General features: G+C 46.0%; 2 protein-coding genes across 4 annotated transcripts in view; both read right to left on the bottom strand.

Annotated features, from left to right (window-relative positions):
- KLHL3 (kelch like family member 3) overlaps positions 1-7,497 on the bottom strand; it is a 52,599-nt gene extending 45,102 nt beyond the window's left edge. For 2 of the 3 annotated variants that reach the window (XM_059860013.1, XM_059860015.1), the window contains exon 1: positions 7,432-7,497. In XM_059860013.1, coding sequence (XP_059715996.1) covers positions 7,432-7,472 — 41 coding nt within the window. In that variant the 5' untranslated portion in view covers positions 7,473-7,497. Of the gene's footprint in view, positions 1-2,393; positions 2,520-7,431 lie in introns of those variants that run through there. The other variant, XM_059860014.1, reaches the window with a different exon arrangement.
- A 6,220-nt stretch (positions 7,498-13,717) lies between these two features.
- Positions 13,718-16,621, bottom strand: HNRNPA0 (heterogeneous nuclear ribonucleoprotein A0). Its single transcript, XM_059859957.1, has one exon. The coding sequence runs from the start codon at positions 16,275-16,277 to the stop codon at positions 15,345-15,347; it is 933 nt and encodes a 310-aa protein (XP_059715940.1). The 5' UTR covers positions 16,278-16,621; the 3' UTR covers positions 13,718-15,344.

The following is a 16,621-nucleotide window of genomic DNA, read 5'->3' as shown; positions in this document are numbered from 1 at the left end:
CAAACTCAAAAACATCTTGCAAATTCAGAACCAGAGTATCATGCCTGACTGTAAGCCTTATGCAATTTCTCCATAAAGTAGAAGCACCATCATTTTACTGTCAGCACAGTAAAAGAAAAGCAGGATTCTGAAATATTTTATTGCCACATGTGAATGTTTCAGGTTAAATCTCCCTTGCCCTCAGGTGCTTCTGCTCATGTGCAATGACACGGGCACATGATACCACTGAATGTCCTGGCTCTGCAAGTTAACAGGATATTTGAGTCTGGGCAGGCTCAGGACCAGAGTCAGAGGTGAAGTGAGCACCAACAGCACGGATCCTCACTGACCACGAAAAGGGAAAATGCAATAATATTCAAAACCAGGGAGAACTCTGCCACAATGAAAGCCACCAAATGTAAAATTTGAGGAGCAATCTGCCCAACACAGATCTGAGTTCAAATGCGGGACAAAAGCACAGCACCAAGCACAGACTGAGCCCACCAAGCTCATTTTTGAGCACCTCCTCCCAGGACTTGCTGTGAGCAGCCAAAGCAGCCCCAGCACAGCCCCATACACCGTGCCCTTTTGAACCAGAAAGCAGGTGAATATTTCCAGCTTTTCCTGCCAAGAGTCAAACCCCACATCATTACTGCCCACAACCAGTTCAGGACCGCCTTCCTCTTCCCAAAAACTGGAAATGAAAGCAGCAATTTTGGTAATCATTCCTCACTTCCAGAGGCAGAGAACATGCTGATGGGGATAGCCCTTCATGCCTTAAAAACAGATGGTCTGGAAAAAACAGGATAAGGTAAAACAGTCCAGGTATTTTCCCAGTGGCTTTTTCACCACTGTATCCCCAGAAAAAGGCCTCCAGTCAAAATGAGACCATTGCTGGTAGCCATCAAAAAAAAAAAAAGTAACAAACAACTGTGCCAAGGATGAGCCCAGCCTGGGGTATCAAAACAGCTCTGTTCCATTTCCTTAAACACAGGCTCATTTATACAAATAAAGGGGGAAAAAAAAAAGAAAAAAAAAAAAGGAAATTCTATTCCATGAGCTGGCATCTAGTGTGACAAACTAGATTTCAAGGCACTTGAAATTAATCAATATTTGGATTAATACTCAGAGGTGACTGTTCACACCATTAGGGGAAGCAGAAGCCCTACAACAAGAAACGTGGCAGGATGAAAGGTTTTGCACATTAAATACACAAACAATTGCAAACCTTGAGTCACAGAAGGGTAGAAAGCTGCCCTTTCGAGCTTGGAGAACAACTCCTACAGGCTGCTGTGAATGTTTTCCCTCAACAGAAGGAAAATTTCCAGAATTTGGGGGTTGACTCCAGCTTAATTTTCTAATGTATCATATTTAAACAAAACTCCTGTCAAGCCCTGACATTTAGTCCTACCAGCAGGTCAAGCCCCCTCTCTGTTCCCCCACTCCCTGCAAGGTCACCAGCACAAAAGGAAGCACTCAGCACATCCTGTTCTTAAAAAAATATTGTAAAAAACCCAAACCAGTTTAGTGTTTTCTTTGAAGAAGCACAAGTAGCTTCTGGTGTGCAAAAGGCACCTGACAGAGGGGAGTAATGAGGGCAGAGCCAAAACACTGAACATCTCTGGCATCCACGAGGTCCCTGGGCAGAATAATATCTTTTATGGGTTCAGTGGACATTAGGTCGACTCTGTAAACACTTCTTCACGCAGGTTGTGGAGCAAAATTGCTGCCTGTCAGGAAATAAAGTCTACACGGCCCGGCTACCGTGCGAGGGAGGCGCGGGATCCCCGGCACTGCCCGAGCACCGCACAGCGCCCGGCTCCCACACACGCCGGCAGGAAAACCGACCCCAAAGCATCCACGGGCGCTAGGGATTTTCACTCGTCACTCAGAAAAGCAGCGAATATCAGCGAGTCTGTCTTGAGCGGAATGCCGAAGTCGGCTGCCTGAGGTTCCAGGCGCAGGCAGGGCACACACAAGCCCAGCACGTTGCGCCCCAGGGACAACTACCTACCCCGCTGTCCTGCATCCCACCCCTCAGTCGTGCATCCCACCCCCCTGCCCGGCACCCTTCCTCCTTGCCCGGCATCCCAGCCCCCTGCCCGGCACCTCCATTTTAGCGAACACCCCCCGACCTGCGTCCCTCACGTCCTTAATTACATCCCAAGCACATCCCGCGGAAGCCCCTCCGCTGCCTCGGAGGTGCGGGGCGAAGCCGCCTGTCACCATGACATTGCACCATCCCCGAGGCTCGGCAGGCGCCCGCGGCAGGAGGCATTCATTCCTGCCGGGGTCCCCACAGCCGCGCCCCGCATTCCTGCGCACAGCCCCGCTCGGCTCGCAGCCCGGGGAAGGGCATCCCCATCCCGCAGCGCTCCGGGCGGACACAAAGGCTGCCTGCCGGCGGTACCCACCTCTCCTCCTCCATTGTGCGGGGCGGCACGGGGGCCGGCTCAGCGCCCCGGGCCCGGCATGGCTGCGAGCGGCCGCCCCCGCCGCGGGCCGCTTCCTGCGGGAGCGGAGCGCTGCGTGCCGGGCGCGCCCCGCCGCACCGACTGCCGCCGCTCTGCCGCCGCGCAGCCCCCTCCCCTCCCCGGCGGGGCTTGCGAGCGTCTCCGGGCAACGGCAGCACCGCCCCGCAACGCCCCGAGAGCGCCCTCCGCACCCCGGGCCCGGCTGGCGCCGCCGGCACGGCCCCGCTGCGAAATCGGTCAGGGGCAGCCCCGGGCCGGCCCGGCCCGAGCGGGACCTGCAGCTCCCGGGCCCCCATCCCGCGGACGGCTCCCCCGCTGCCCGGGAGTTGTCCTCCCCGTGGCCCAAACTGCTGCAATCCCCGCGATCTACGGACTGGACAGAAGTTTTAGTGGCTGAACATCCCCAGTGCCGAGGTCAAGCCCGCAGGAGAGGAGCGGTGATGGTGAGGAAGGAGGGAGTCCCAGCCCTCCGAAGTCTCCCCACTCCCGCGGCAGGAAGCAGATCTTGCCTCCGGTTCCCCAATTTATCAAAAGCTTCCTGTCCTTTATGCAATCTATCAGGCCAAATACACCCTGCACAGACAATATGGGTTCTTCTCAACTGCAGGTGCTATTTAGCCTAAAGCACTGAACTAAATTACATTTGTCATTTTTATTCCAATTGATACAAATGCACAGAGTTCTACATAAATCTTTCCCCCCCTTCATTTTATTAAAATAATTTTTCAGTTGTATTCTGCACCAGTGAGGCCTTAGAGGTTAATTGTATTAAAGACAAGAAACATTTGCCTTCTTCATTACCCATCCACTCACAAAGTGTTCTTGTGCAAAAGGAAGACATAACTAGAAGTATCAAGAGATTTCTCTTTGAAGATGCCATTTCATCTCTTTTGTAAATAAAATTGCCTTGCTCTTGTATGTTTCTCCTCAAGCCATGTCCTCAGCCCAAGTTTCATCCATCTTTTTAAAATCTATCAGCAATGATGAACAGATGCTATTGTGCCTTCCACAGGAGGGTTTCAAAAGCTTGTTGAGAATCTTAACTACTCATCACCCTAATTTTTCAGGTAAGAAAATGTAACACACCTGAAACTTAAAGGACTTTATTAAAGACACATGGGGATTGAGAGTCCTGCTATTTAAACACCATTTGGCAGTCTACCCCTAAACAGAAGAAATACAGATAAAGCCATCAAGTCAAACTTCACACTGAATTCAGGTAAAATTCCTTCATTTTCCCTAGAGAATCCTGTTAAAATGTCAGTTCAACACATCCAGATCCTTGAGTATTTTCCCCATGTTCAGTCTTACACTGTTGATGCACAACATGCAAAACTGCAAGACACAAGCTCAAACCAGAGAAAAGGGAACTATATAAAAATAGTAGAATTTACCTCGGAAATGAGGGCTAGAGCTTGTTTCCTCTGAGTAAATCCTCAGTAATCAAAAAAAGTCCAGATACAAGAGCAAGTCCTGAAACTGCTGCAAAGTGCCTGTGTATTTTTATTAACACAAAGTTTAACATAAATTTAGGCTTTCACCTTAAAAATTTACATCTCACTCCAGTCAGCCTGGGAGCAAAGCACATAAATTGAACCAAACCAGCAATACCTTCATACATGCTTTGCCCCACAGGCTTGTGTAGCACTGGATTCTACAAATCCTGAAAGGTACAGTGACAAGCTAAACAGTGAATAGTCCTTGCTGGAGTGGAACAAAAGCATGTTCTACTAACCAGAGATTATCTTTACAGCAGCCTTGCAAAATAATCATGTTGGTAACAACCCCAAGGCAAAAACTTCTTGTTTGTTTTTAAGTGCAAAGACTGGTATCATGAAAAAGCATTCAGCTAAAAGGAATTAGTGACACCTGATGGGTGGAATTTTTCCAGCCCCTTTCAAAAATTTCTAGTCTCAAGTAGTCGAAAATTACTCTTACATCTAATCTACCTTCAATCACTGACAGCCATATACCCAATTCTCAGAGTAGAAAGGTCCCCAAAACACAAGTTCCAGCCAGTCCCACCATCCCTCAGCCCATCAAAACCTTTCCAAAGTCCTGTGACAATCTTCAGATCTACAGTGAAAGACCAAACCCCCCAATTCCAAGGAGCCACAGGGAGACACGAGAGAAAAGCATTGACAGTGTCTCCACAGCAGCAAGGAATTTCTTCAATAAAAGTGGCACAAAGGGAGGGAATAAAAACAATCCCTACCAATCTGATCCAAGACTCTCCTGGCCCAAAGTCCAGCAGCTGGTTTAATGCTGAGGTTATAAAGAAAGGACAACAAGTGCTTACAAGAATTTAATTCTGTGAAGAGCCCCAGGACACCAAGACAGCACCTTGTCAATCTCCACAGCCTCTGCAGAAGCCTGAAAGGTCACTTCACCTCCCAAAAACCCAGCAGAAAGTAAATGGCATCAAACTGGGAAAAATCCTTCTAGTTCTGCAAGGCAAACTGTAAGAGTTGTGAATCACTGGATCATCCAGCCAGAATACAGTGCAAACAGTTCAGGAACACTTCACTCCCCTGTACATCCCTGTTTCCAGGTATATACCAATGTTCAGGCTCCAGAGACCCAGATCATAAGCAATTTCCTATCTTTAGCAGCTCTCTTGCTTAGTTGCATCATCTCTTCCTTGAAATGATTAATCAACTTCCTTCAAAAATCTTCCTTCAAAAAAGGTTTCAGCATTGAAGACCTGGGAAAGTTGTAAATAAAACACTGCATTTACAGAAGCTTCTCAAGCTGCATCTTCACAGCCTAAATTATTTATCATTTTGGTTTGTTTTTTTGGTTTTTTTAGAGGTACAGCTATTTAGATAAAAATATATGCTGATAGATATAAACATATTTCTATTTATTAATGCATATATTAAGTATATGTATTTATCTTTGAGTGACCAAACTGATCTCACCCTGAAGCCTGTCCTGCTTTGAGAGTTCTTTGAACCAGATCATCTCCAGGAGTCCCTTCTAAATAAAATTCTTTTGTCATCCTAGTTAAGTAGACACTCATTTAGATACATCTGTATTTAGACCATATGTTTTCTTGGAAAAGGTTCTCTAAGGATATTAATGTAAGAAAAGCAATATATAGGGTATCTGCTGGAACAGCTGCCTTGGTAGCTCCCAGGCTAAGTGCAGTCACTTGGAGGTGGTACTCCGGCATTCCAGCTCCCAAGGGACCTGGAGATGGAGATCCTCAGCAGAGGAGTCCTGAGGGCATCAGCTGCCCTGCTGCTGCTAGAATTCAGTAACAAAACCAAATCAGCAGCTACAGTTTACCTACTGCAGCAGCTCACAGGAATCCAAGTTCTCACAAGGCTCACAAGACTGCTCTGGGAGACCTCCTAGGTGAGGACCTTCCCAGGGCTGGAGCCAGGGATGCTCTGGCAGTGAGAGACTCCCACCGGAGCACTGTGTCTTGAAGCCTGTAATTGGAGAGCAGGGGCTGGAGCAGCCAGGCCAGCATCCCCCGGGATGAGCACTCCGGTGGATGCCAGCACTCCCCCCGGGATGAGCACTCCGGTGGATGCCAGCATCCCCCCGGGATGAGCACTCCGGTGGATGCCAGCACTCCCCCCGGGATGAGCACTCCGGTGGATGCCAGCATCCCCCCGGGATAAGCGTTCCAGTGGATGCTGCAGCAGCACCAGCCTGTCCAGCTGCGCTCGGGGCTGTTGCCCTCTGCTGGCACACATCCCACTCCCGGGCTCTTGCTCCTGCAGGCCAGCAAAACCCGGCTTCAGAACATTGTTTTCCTTTAATCTTTTGTGCAAATCACAATTCCTACAAATAGTGGGTTTATTGCAACAATTTCACAATAACATTACCATCTTAAAGGCAACGACCCCTGACCATCTTCACACCCATCTGTGATTTCTGGGGCTTGAGCCATTCCACTGCTCACCTACCCAGCAGTTCCCCAGCAGCTGAAAATGTTCTTCCTGCTAACCTCCTGACTCTTTCTTGGAGCATCAGTCACGGATGTCACCCGCAGCCACCTGTGTCAGAGGCACACGCTTCCTGCCCTGCAGTCATATTACATATTTATCAGAAATCTGCAGGAAGATTTTCAGATTGATTTTTTTTTTGTTTAGAATTTAGTGCTCGAAATGAAAAAAAAAATCAGGAAGAAGGCTGTAAAAACAACTCTTGTGGGCACTAGAACAAAGGCAAAGGCCAGTATTTGTTTGCCTAAATGCTACCAAGTCTCCCTGCCTCCTTAGAGTCTGCACCTACTGAGTGTACAGTTCTTGCTACAGGCTCAGAAAAAAAGTAACAAACTTAAAAACTTTTTCTTCAGAAAAAGACTGAACTTGAGAAAAAGTTTAGGCTATGGACCATAAAGTGGGATTTATTTTTTACCAAAATTTTTCTAATGAGATATAATTTTAATGTGATTCTTCATCTTTAAAATACAACCCTTAATGCTTCCTTATTACCTTCTGTAATAAGGGGAAATTATCCATATCCTTCATAAAGATATATGGCTTAATTAATATTTGTATACTATAACTTAGAGAGAACAGCATAAACAGAGCTATTCCCATTCAGGATCTCAACACCATAACCCAAGTCTCTTGTTACTGTTATTCCCTGCACACTCATTTGTCTTGCTCTCTTCTTGGAATTTTTTTAAACATTTCATTTCTTGCTCTTTGCAAAAGCCAAGAAACAAGCCCACCACCCTCATATTGTAACATAATGTGCTGCAACATCAACACAAATGAGTGAAACCCACAGATGCCTTACACAAAAATTTAGACAGGATTGTTTCTGCAGGCACATTATTTTACCAGAACAGAAAACCTTGTCTCAGGCAGCATATCTTCCTCACAGGTAACAGACTGACCTTCATTATCTTGCCTGGTATTTTCTGGACAAACCTCTTTTTCTGTTCAATATTCCATAGCTTATTCAGAGTGGGAACTGTATGTCAAGGGCTCAGCTCAGGTTTCTGTTCACTTACTCAACTTTTGTGGTGTGCTTTTCAGGGCTCAGCTTTCCCATCCTCTCATTCACACTGAAGTGCACCCTGTGAAAGAAAAAAACCCCACACTTTAAAAAGGCATTAGAGAGTGTGTGGCATCAGCTCATTGCAACACTTTTGGCACAGAGCAGCTCCAGGAATAAGACAAGCCCAGCTCTTCCTTCTGAAGGTGATATTTCCCAACTCCCTCTCATCTGACTCTCCAAGATATCAAAAACAAGGGCTCCCCATTGCCACCACCTACACCCAAAGCCATTGTAACATTTCCAAAACACACTGGTGCTGATTCACCACCAAGCTCACGCCTCAAAGATTTAAAAGTAAAAATGATACCACACAGAGGAAATTGAGGTTTTAACTGGTGTTGGGTGAGTAAAAGAAAATTCCCATAACATCTAAATGATGTCATTTGAGAAAAAATAATTTGCCTGCATTTAAGACTGCTGAAAGGAATGGAGGGATGGGCCTAGAGTGAAAAGGCACACTGACTGCAAGGGCTGGAGCTCCTTGTGCTGCTGGGGATTTCTCTTTTTCAGGAGGACACATCTCCATGAAAATAACAGGAGAAAGCTGGCACTACCCTTTCAGAATGCAGCTGCTAACCACCCTATGTAAGAGGCATGAGCAATGACAACCCCAAATATCCAGGAGTGATCTTGGGGGAGAAGTCCTGACCTTGCAATCAGGACTCAAAGGAGCACCTTCCAATAAACAGAGCATCATTATTACAGCAGTGGTGGAAAGAAAACAAACAAGTCCAAATAAAATCTCACAGAGAAGGACTTTGGCCAAATCTGTGACCCAGTAAACTTAAAAGATTACTAAAACCTGAAGAGGTACTAAATAAGCACAAGGAGAGAATTGGGGATTTAGCATCAGGATTCTTTCACAATGCTGTGACCCAGCCCAGGAAGAGCCAGTGAGCCTGAAACCAGAGGACAGCCCCTCTGAGGAGGGAGGGGATCTGGAGGATGAAGTTGGAGTAAACTATTTCAAAACACAGCTGATAGTGCTGTGCTTGTATACAATAACAAGGTAAGCACAGCCTCCCCCCAGGGCCATGCCCAGCCCAGGCTGCAATTTGCTCATCAGGGTGTGTGGGTTGGGAGAGGGACGCTTCCCACTGGAGCTGGGCTAGTGTGCAGTATAGAATACAAGATTATTGATTCACAGAGAAAAAGTAAAAAGCACATGAACTTCCAGTCCCAAGCTAGTTGTGCATTTTACCTAGCATTGCTTTAATCCACACCTGTGCTGCAAACAGGTTCAGCATTCCTGAACTTTCTCCTTCCCAGGCAGCTCCTGCAGTGACTACACTCACGCTTCCCTCCCCCCAGGGTTCTGTGGAAAGAAAATTTTCTTACAAAAGAGGGAAAGTCCATTGTAAAGCTACAGAAAGCAACAAAAAATTACAGAAATGACAGAAGAGACTGACATGGTACTCATCTTTTATATTGACTAGATTACAGACTAACACTGTGTTTTCAGATGTGTGGCTTTGCATGTCTTTAAATTCAAAGAGCATTTCCTGGAGAACAGGGCTTCTCTGAGACCAACCAGTTGGCAATTCCATGGTACAAAGCAGCATTTGAACAAATTACGTACTTTCAGATTCATCAGCTCATTTTGCTTCTAAGGAATTTTTCTGCAATGTTAATCAGTGATTGGTACTTTGATGGTGGTGAGCAAATGTGCATCTTGACATATTTCCAGCCAGAAATGTAATTCCCTTCTAAACTGGCATAGATTCCTCACTGCATTACTCATGAAAAGAGGTATTTATAGTAGTTTGATGAATATAATATGCACCAAAATTGTACACAACTCAACATAGCCCAATTTAATTTTTTTAAAAAAAGAAGAGCTATTCTTTCAAATCTGTGTATTTTCCATCTGCAAAAGCATTTGGGAATGAAACCCTAAGCATCATGCTAAGAGGGTTAATATCCAGATGCCTCAGACAGATGGCATTATTAGTCTGCCTGGGCTTGACATCTCGTTTTCCAAGTTAAGGAGCTTTGGTTCCTTGGATGGCTGACAATCTGAGAATAGCGCTGCTCTAAGCCTGACGTTTACTGTAACAACAACAAGCAACATTGCAGCCTTGCCTCAAAGACTTTTAGCAAAAAGAAGTTACACCAAGATTAAACACAGTCAGAATGTACTTCAAAAAATGCTGTTGCAGCTTTAGGTTAGGACTCCTACTGGCAAAAGCTGAACCACAGAGAACAGTACTTGAATTTTGGTTTTTAAGCTGGCTGTTTTTTTTCTTTTGCTACAGCCTAGACCTGAACTGTTCCATCTTTTTAACTGTTCAGTCTACTCAGCAGGTAATACAGGAAATAGAAAAATCTGAAGAATGTCTCTCTTCTGCAGTGAACTACAGCTTTACAGCTGTTGTTCTTTCAGGGTTCCCACTACCCATTTCCCCAGAGAGATGTTTTTAAGGGGAATATAGAGTTTATAGGATTAAAACACTCTGAGAGCCATATGAACAAGAGGTGTCAATTCAAAAGTGACTATTTCCACCCATTTATATATAATAGAAACTGGTGAGAGTTCTGAGAGCAGAGAAGGTAAAAAGACTAGCATTTGTCAAAATGAACAGCAACAAGAAAAGCACCCAACTCTATCAGCCCTTACAAGTCCTAGTATACAGGTAAATAATACAAAATTCCCAGGAAAACATATATAGCAGGAAGACTTTCATCTTGTAATGAGAAATACACACCTGACACTCATCAATAGTACTGCTTACATTACAGCACAAATAAATACTCATTAAAGGCAAGGGGAAGTAGCGGTAACATCTGTGTGTGTGTGTATAAATGAACATTCCAGAAATAACAGAGCAGTAATGCTTCAACAGGAGACCAAAAAAATGCCCATCAACAAAAGCAAATAGTGCTTGTTCAGGCTAGCTCAGAACTCCTTGTGATGTGCTTGCATTGTGAAATACATTTTCAAGTGAAGCAGGGATACAACTGTTTTATTCATTATGAAATACAAAAATAACAAGCAAAAAACTCATCTTTAAGGGACACATACACCAGATCATAGAATCAGTTATGCAAAACATGTCAAATAACCCATTGCTTTGTAAAGTGTGCCTTTGGCTAGTGTGAAGGACTGAAAATTGGGTATTACACTTTTAATCACCTAATATCAATCCAAGGTATTACCCATATAGAGTTTGAAAAACCACTGAAAATGCCTTTTTCCAAATAGCTCAGAAAGTAAAGGTCTGTAAGAATGTAAACCACATAAATGTGGTATAAACTGTTGATTACATGATAAACAGTAATCCATAGTAACTACAACAGGTCAAACAATCCTAATCTAAAGGTTTGGATAAGCTGCCTTCTATCAGAAACCCAGCCTTCTCACAGACTGTAGGAGCAAAACCCCATTCTCACAAAACACACCATGTTTTATTCCCTGTGTGCACATCAGAGGGCTGTCCTTCAGGCTATTTCCTAGGGATTCATTAACAATATAATGATTTAAGCCAATTTTTTTCATTTTAGAATAAACTTTCTGAGGTATGCAGAGAAAGGAAGCTGCCCTCTCTTTCCACACTCAGATGGGAGGTTGAGGTCCTCAGCACCACTCAGAGCCTTTTTGGCAGCAGTGGCAATGCCAGGTTGGGATGGCAGTATCAGCTGACACAGCAGGGTAATAAATAAACCACTTTTCTGACCTACACCAATCAATTAGACCTTCCAATGCCAAATGAAAGCAAAATTTGCTTTACAGGGATCTCAGCTGAGGGTGGGGTGGAAGAGGACACCTTAGTGATTTTAAGTATTTCTGCTTCACAGGTCGTTGAGCCCACATGTGCAAAGTATCTCGTAGAGTTCAGGCACACCTCCTGTCAGTGCCCACCTCCCCACAGGGCTGAGCTCCTGGGAGTAGCACGGGACTGCCAGAGCCAGTACTGGAGCCTGGACTGCAGCTGTTGCCACATTCAACACAAAAGCTTGCCCAGTTCTGGAGGGTAAGGATTGTTACACTACAGGAGCCTGTAGGACAAGACACAGCTTTTATTTTGCAAGTGTGTCACACCATCAGTGACCCACAGAGATTTACTGCCATGGAAGCTGTCTGAGCTGTTAGCACTGCTCTAAACCACCTTTCCAGCACCTGATGTTAAAACAAACACGGGGGAGGTACCTCCACAGACCTGTGCAAGTATCATTGCACTCCACGTACAGGTGTTTAGCATGTTTCTTTTTAATGCAGTAGTAGTCAGTATTATGAAAGTTTAAGTTAGGCTAGTTTTATTAGCCAAATAAAATTTACAAGTCAAGAACAAATTATACTTTAGAGCAGACATGAACACCCATTACTATGAAAAAACTGTATGTACATCACAACACACTGAGTTCAGTGACACCGTAGCCTGAAAAGTTTGGTTTTGGGAATTCCATTTTGGTCATGCAGATTACAAAAGTAAAAGAACATCTATGCTGTAAGAAAACTACCATGTTTTTACCTTATTAAATGCTGAAAGCAAACTAATTGCTCTTATTTTCTATTTCTCACAGGTGACATCAACACAATTGAGCATTTGGTCCTGAACAGAAGGCCATTAACTTATCAAGATAATTTCAGACACAGGAACTTCAGAACTCAACTACAACCTAAGGAACAGCAAAGTTACTTTATTTCTATCTTTGTGACCTTCTGAAAGGAACTGTGAACTCACAAACTTATTTACATGCCAGCCACACACCTTATTTCAGCTCAGTTCTTCCTAGCACCTCTATGCAGACAAATCCACCCAGAGCTCAGAAAATCATTAAATACCTTTAAACACATGAGCAAAGCTTTATCAACAAATCTCTTATAACTAGGAGCTGTACTAGAAACAGGTTTATATTCCAAGAGTCTTGAAGTCTCAGCGTCTTTAATGCCACCCAATACAGATCTGCACTTTTCTGTGCTCCATGGTACACCCTGGCATTGCTACCCCTTCCCCGACACGTGCTCACAGGATCCTCTCCAATGTCACCTTCAGGGTCACAAGTTCTCACTCCCAAGAGACCAGGAGTGAGCAGGTGCCACCTACTCAAGCCACCAGAGACCATGGTTAAACAGGTGACAATCTTCTGAGGGTGACACTAGGCAGCCCACTCCCTAACCCACGTGTGATTTTTGGGATCAGCTCTTTGTCCTAGCAGACTTTAGTCCTACAAGGACTATTGCACACAGGTACCAGCACATTTCAGCACAGCACTTCCCAAATCCTCAGATTTCACTGTCACTTTTTTAAAAACCTACTTGTTCCTAGTATCAACATATTCTGTTACAGCACATGACATGAAAATACCATAAAGCTATAGCTGGGGCACAAACCTTTAGCTTCCTAAATCAAATGACAAGACACATCACAAAAGTGAATTTAACCATTTCTCTGCAAGCCAGGCTGTTCCTTCATAAGGTTAAGGCAACAACACCGCAAAGATTAAATCATACCCCCAAACTAACAAACAACCTGGAATTCTGCTGCTCATTTCAGCTAAGAACAGGAAAACTGTGCTTCAGATGAAGTTCAAGGATGACTGTCCAACATGGTTGTAAAGTGCAAAGGTACAGAAAAAGTCTTCAATGATATAAAACCACCTGAAGCTGTGCACAGACAAGAGCTGGCACTTGCAGTGTTTTACAAACTCAGACTCTGAAACTTGACTTACAACAATGTATAAGAGATGCTGGTGCACAACAGTGACTAACAGGCTTTTGAGACAGAAAAATCACAGTATAATTGCAAACAAGAAGTTATTTGGAATCTATTCATAAAAGCTCAGCTAAGCCAAAGAAAGACAGTCTCCATAAGAGCCATAAACAACCACGATCAGGAGGAAACTCAGCTCTCAGTTTAAATCCTGATGATATCAAGAGGTTGTCCTGTTGAAGCTCACAAAGGCAATTAAGGTGATGCAATTTCACTTCTAATAACAATAAAGCTCATTTCAATTTAATCATCATCAAGTTAGATTGATAACAAAGAGTAACAATGCCTTGAAATTTCATTCAAAATCCTTCAGCCCAGAAGCACCAAGACCTACACATTTAACTTTGCACTGGAATCAGTGGGAATTATATGCCTAATATCTTGCATATCTGGAGGAAAGCAAAAAGCAGCATTTATGATGCAGTCCCACGAAACATCAGCATTTTAAGATTTAGAAACCTGAAGTCAAAATAACTTTGTACTTTTTAAATGCATGCCCCACATCATATATACTCTCACTCAAGCATATAAGGAATTCAAATCTTTTATTTGATATCCATAAACGTTGCTATTCTATATTTCTATGCAGCAAGGCAGTTTTCCCCTAAAACATTATGCTTTTTAATAAACAACAAACTTTAACTCTATTGCGTGAAAGGGCTACAAATATACATTTTTTAATCAAGCAGACTACACAGGTATCTTTGCTTTACAACTGGCCCCTATGTTACTGGTACACTTGCTGGCTCACTTCTCAGAGCTATTTGCCCAGTTTAGATCACCACTTTCTGAAATATGGGCAACTGCAATTATTATCTGTTCAATTACATGCTGAGGCAGGTACTGCAAATCCATTCCTTTCCCCCTCCCACCCAACCAGCACTCAAGGACCCCATCTTTATTCACATGCAGATGTCGCTGCATTCTACACCAGTTATCTAGCGGCATAAAATAACTTTCCAAAGTCTGGTACAATCGTCAGCAAGACAGTTTTACTACTGCTTTAAGGAAGCCCCAGTACAGGGCTGCCATGCTGACAGCAGATGGAGCTGCGAGGGTTCTCAGAGAACTTGCAGGAAGGACAATAGTTCCGAGTGAAATCTGTTAACCCGGGGCTAGGAAAACAAGTATGCCTTTAATAGAAGGGATAAATGTCGACCCTTCCCTGGAAGGAATCACACACAGACAAACCAAGGACTTGAAAACTAAGCAATAAGAAATTCTGAACATTTTATATGAATGAAGCACATGCTTAACACAAACTATTTCTTCACAACTACACAGTTCATACGTTGATGGAAAAGTCCTATAGAAAAAACTGACCAACCATGTCAGCACGTCAAACTGCCTAGTACAAGATGGTGGATGCACACTAACTGCCAAAGTGAGAACGAGTATTTAAAAAACAGACCACATCCACGGATTAGTACTTCAAAAATTTCTCTGTCAAGTGTTTGAAAGCCACTAGCAAAAAAGTCAGTTAGGACCTTTACTGGCAACAAAATATTTACTACTCTAAGTACACAGAGATTTAAATCAGAGAAACACTTGTTTCAAACCTAGAAAAGCCTTAAAACCGTACGGAATTGATCCTAGGAAAAAAAATTAGACGTGTAAAGGTCAATGAACACAATGATTTATTTAAAAAATAAAAAACGTAAAAACCATTTTTTCTTCCTTTACAGAAATGTTAAAACTCAGTCATGGGATCCGAGTAGCTTTTGTAGAAAAAAACGTAGTATCCAGGCATCGAGTCCTTACAACAAAGGAACTTCCCCCCAACCCTCCCCAGTTTTTACTCCAGATCAGCAAGACACTTCCCACCCCGCACCCCCCAAAAAACAAATTAAAACAAGACATTTTTCGTTGCTAGTATAAAAACGACCAAGGTCCAAGTAATAATAAAAAAATAGAGTCCATCAATGACTGTAACACAAAATATGTGTATGTGGGCCCAGTCCATCTTCAGAGAGAAAGAAGTGGCACAGGCAGCAGAAGCGACCCTCAGGGGGCATTTAGGAGCCGCTCCCACAGCAGGGAGGCATTTAAAAGGAGCTGCCCTTGGGCGAATGAGGGGAGAAACCATTTGGAAGATGCCCCGTATCGAAGGGAGGGCTCTCAACGCCCCCCCATCAATGGGTATGGGCGCTCCAGCTCAGAAAGAGCCGCCCCCGTAGCCTCCCCCACCATAGCCTCCTCTGTACGGTCCACTGTTACTGCGGCCCCCCCAGTTGCCGCCCCCTCCTCCACCTCCTCCGCCGCTCTTCATGGGGCCGTAGGAGGACTGGTGCTGGCTGTAGCTGCCGAACCCGCCGTATCCGTTGCCGTAGTCTCCGCCTCCCCCTCCGCCGCCGCCTCCGTAGGAACCGCTGCCATAGGAGCCGTACCCGCCGCCTCCTCCCCCGCCGTAGCCGCCGTAGCTGTTGTAGCCGCCGCCTCCTTTGGAAAGCCCGTTGTGATCCCGGTTGCCGGAGCCGCCGCCGCCCCGACCCCTTCCACCTCTGCCTCCCCGGGAGGGCCTGGAAGAGCCGCCGCCTCCCCCGCCCGCCTGGATGTCCTCCTTGGGCACGGCCTTCTTGACCTCCACTCGGTGGCCCTGGATCGGGTGGAACTTGACCACGGCCGCCTTATCGGCGGCGTCATGGTTCTGGAAGTAGACGAAACCGAAGCCGCGCTTTTTCCCGCTCTGTTTGTCGGCGATGATCTCGGCCTTCTCCACGGGGCCGAACTGGCTGAAGTGCTGCACCAGGTCCCCTTCGCCCACGTCCCCTTTGAGGCCGCCCACGAAGAGCTTCTTCACCTTGGCGTGAGCGCCGGGCTTGGCCGAGTCCTCCCGGGACACGGCCCGCTTCAGCTCCACCGCGTTCCCGTCCACCGCGTGGGGGGACGCGGCCATGGCGGCGTCCGCCTCCTCCACCGCCGAGTAGGTGACGAAGCCGAAGCATCGGGAGCGCTTGGTCTGCGGGTTCAGCACGACCACGCAGTCGGTAAGGGTGCCGTAGGCCGCGAAGTGCTCCCGCAGCCCGGCCTCCGTGGTCTGCACGTTCAGCCCGCCGATGAACAGCTTGCACAGCTGCGAGTTCTCCATGCTGCCTCCGGGGCCGCGCCTGGGCCTGGCGCCGAGACTCCTCCTCCTGTTCGGGGGCAGCTCCGGAGGTTTTTTCCCCTCCTGCTCCGTCTTGCCGCTTCTTCCCGCTGCGAGCAACGCGACCTCAAGGCTGCGGCGGCCGCCGGCGGTAGCTGCCTCGGCGCGGCCCGGCGCCTCCGCTCCGCCTCACCTGACCGGCAGCACAGTCGGGGCGGCCCCGGTGCCGCCGCTCCCCCGGAAAGGCGGGCGGGGGTGGGCACGAACACAGGCGCGTACAAAATGGCGGCAGCAGCTACTCGGGAGCGCGGCCGGCGACTGGTGCCCACACAAAGGGGCCGCCGGGA

Source organism: Haemorhous mexicanus, chromosome 15, assembly GCF_027477595.1.
Source record: "Haemorhous mexicanus isolate bHaeMex1 chromosome 15, bHaeMex1.pri, whole genome shotgun sequence".
NCBI classification, from domain to species: Eukaryota; Metazoa; Chordata; class Aves; order Passeriformes; family Fringillidae; genus Haemorhous; species Haemorhous mexicanus.
The sequence above is the reverse complement of the archived record's forward strand: the minus strand, read 5'-3'. Positions and strand labels throughout refer to the sequence as shown.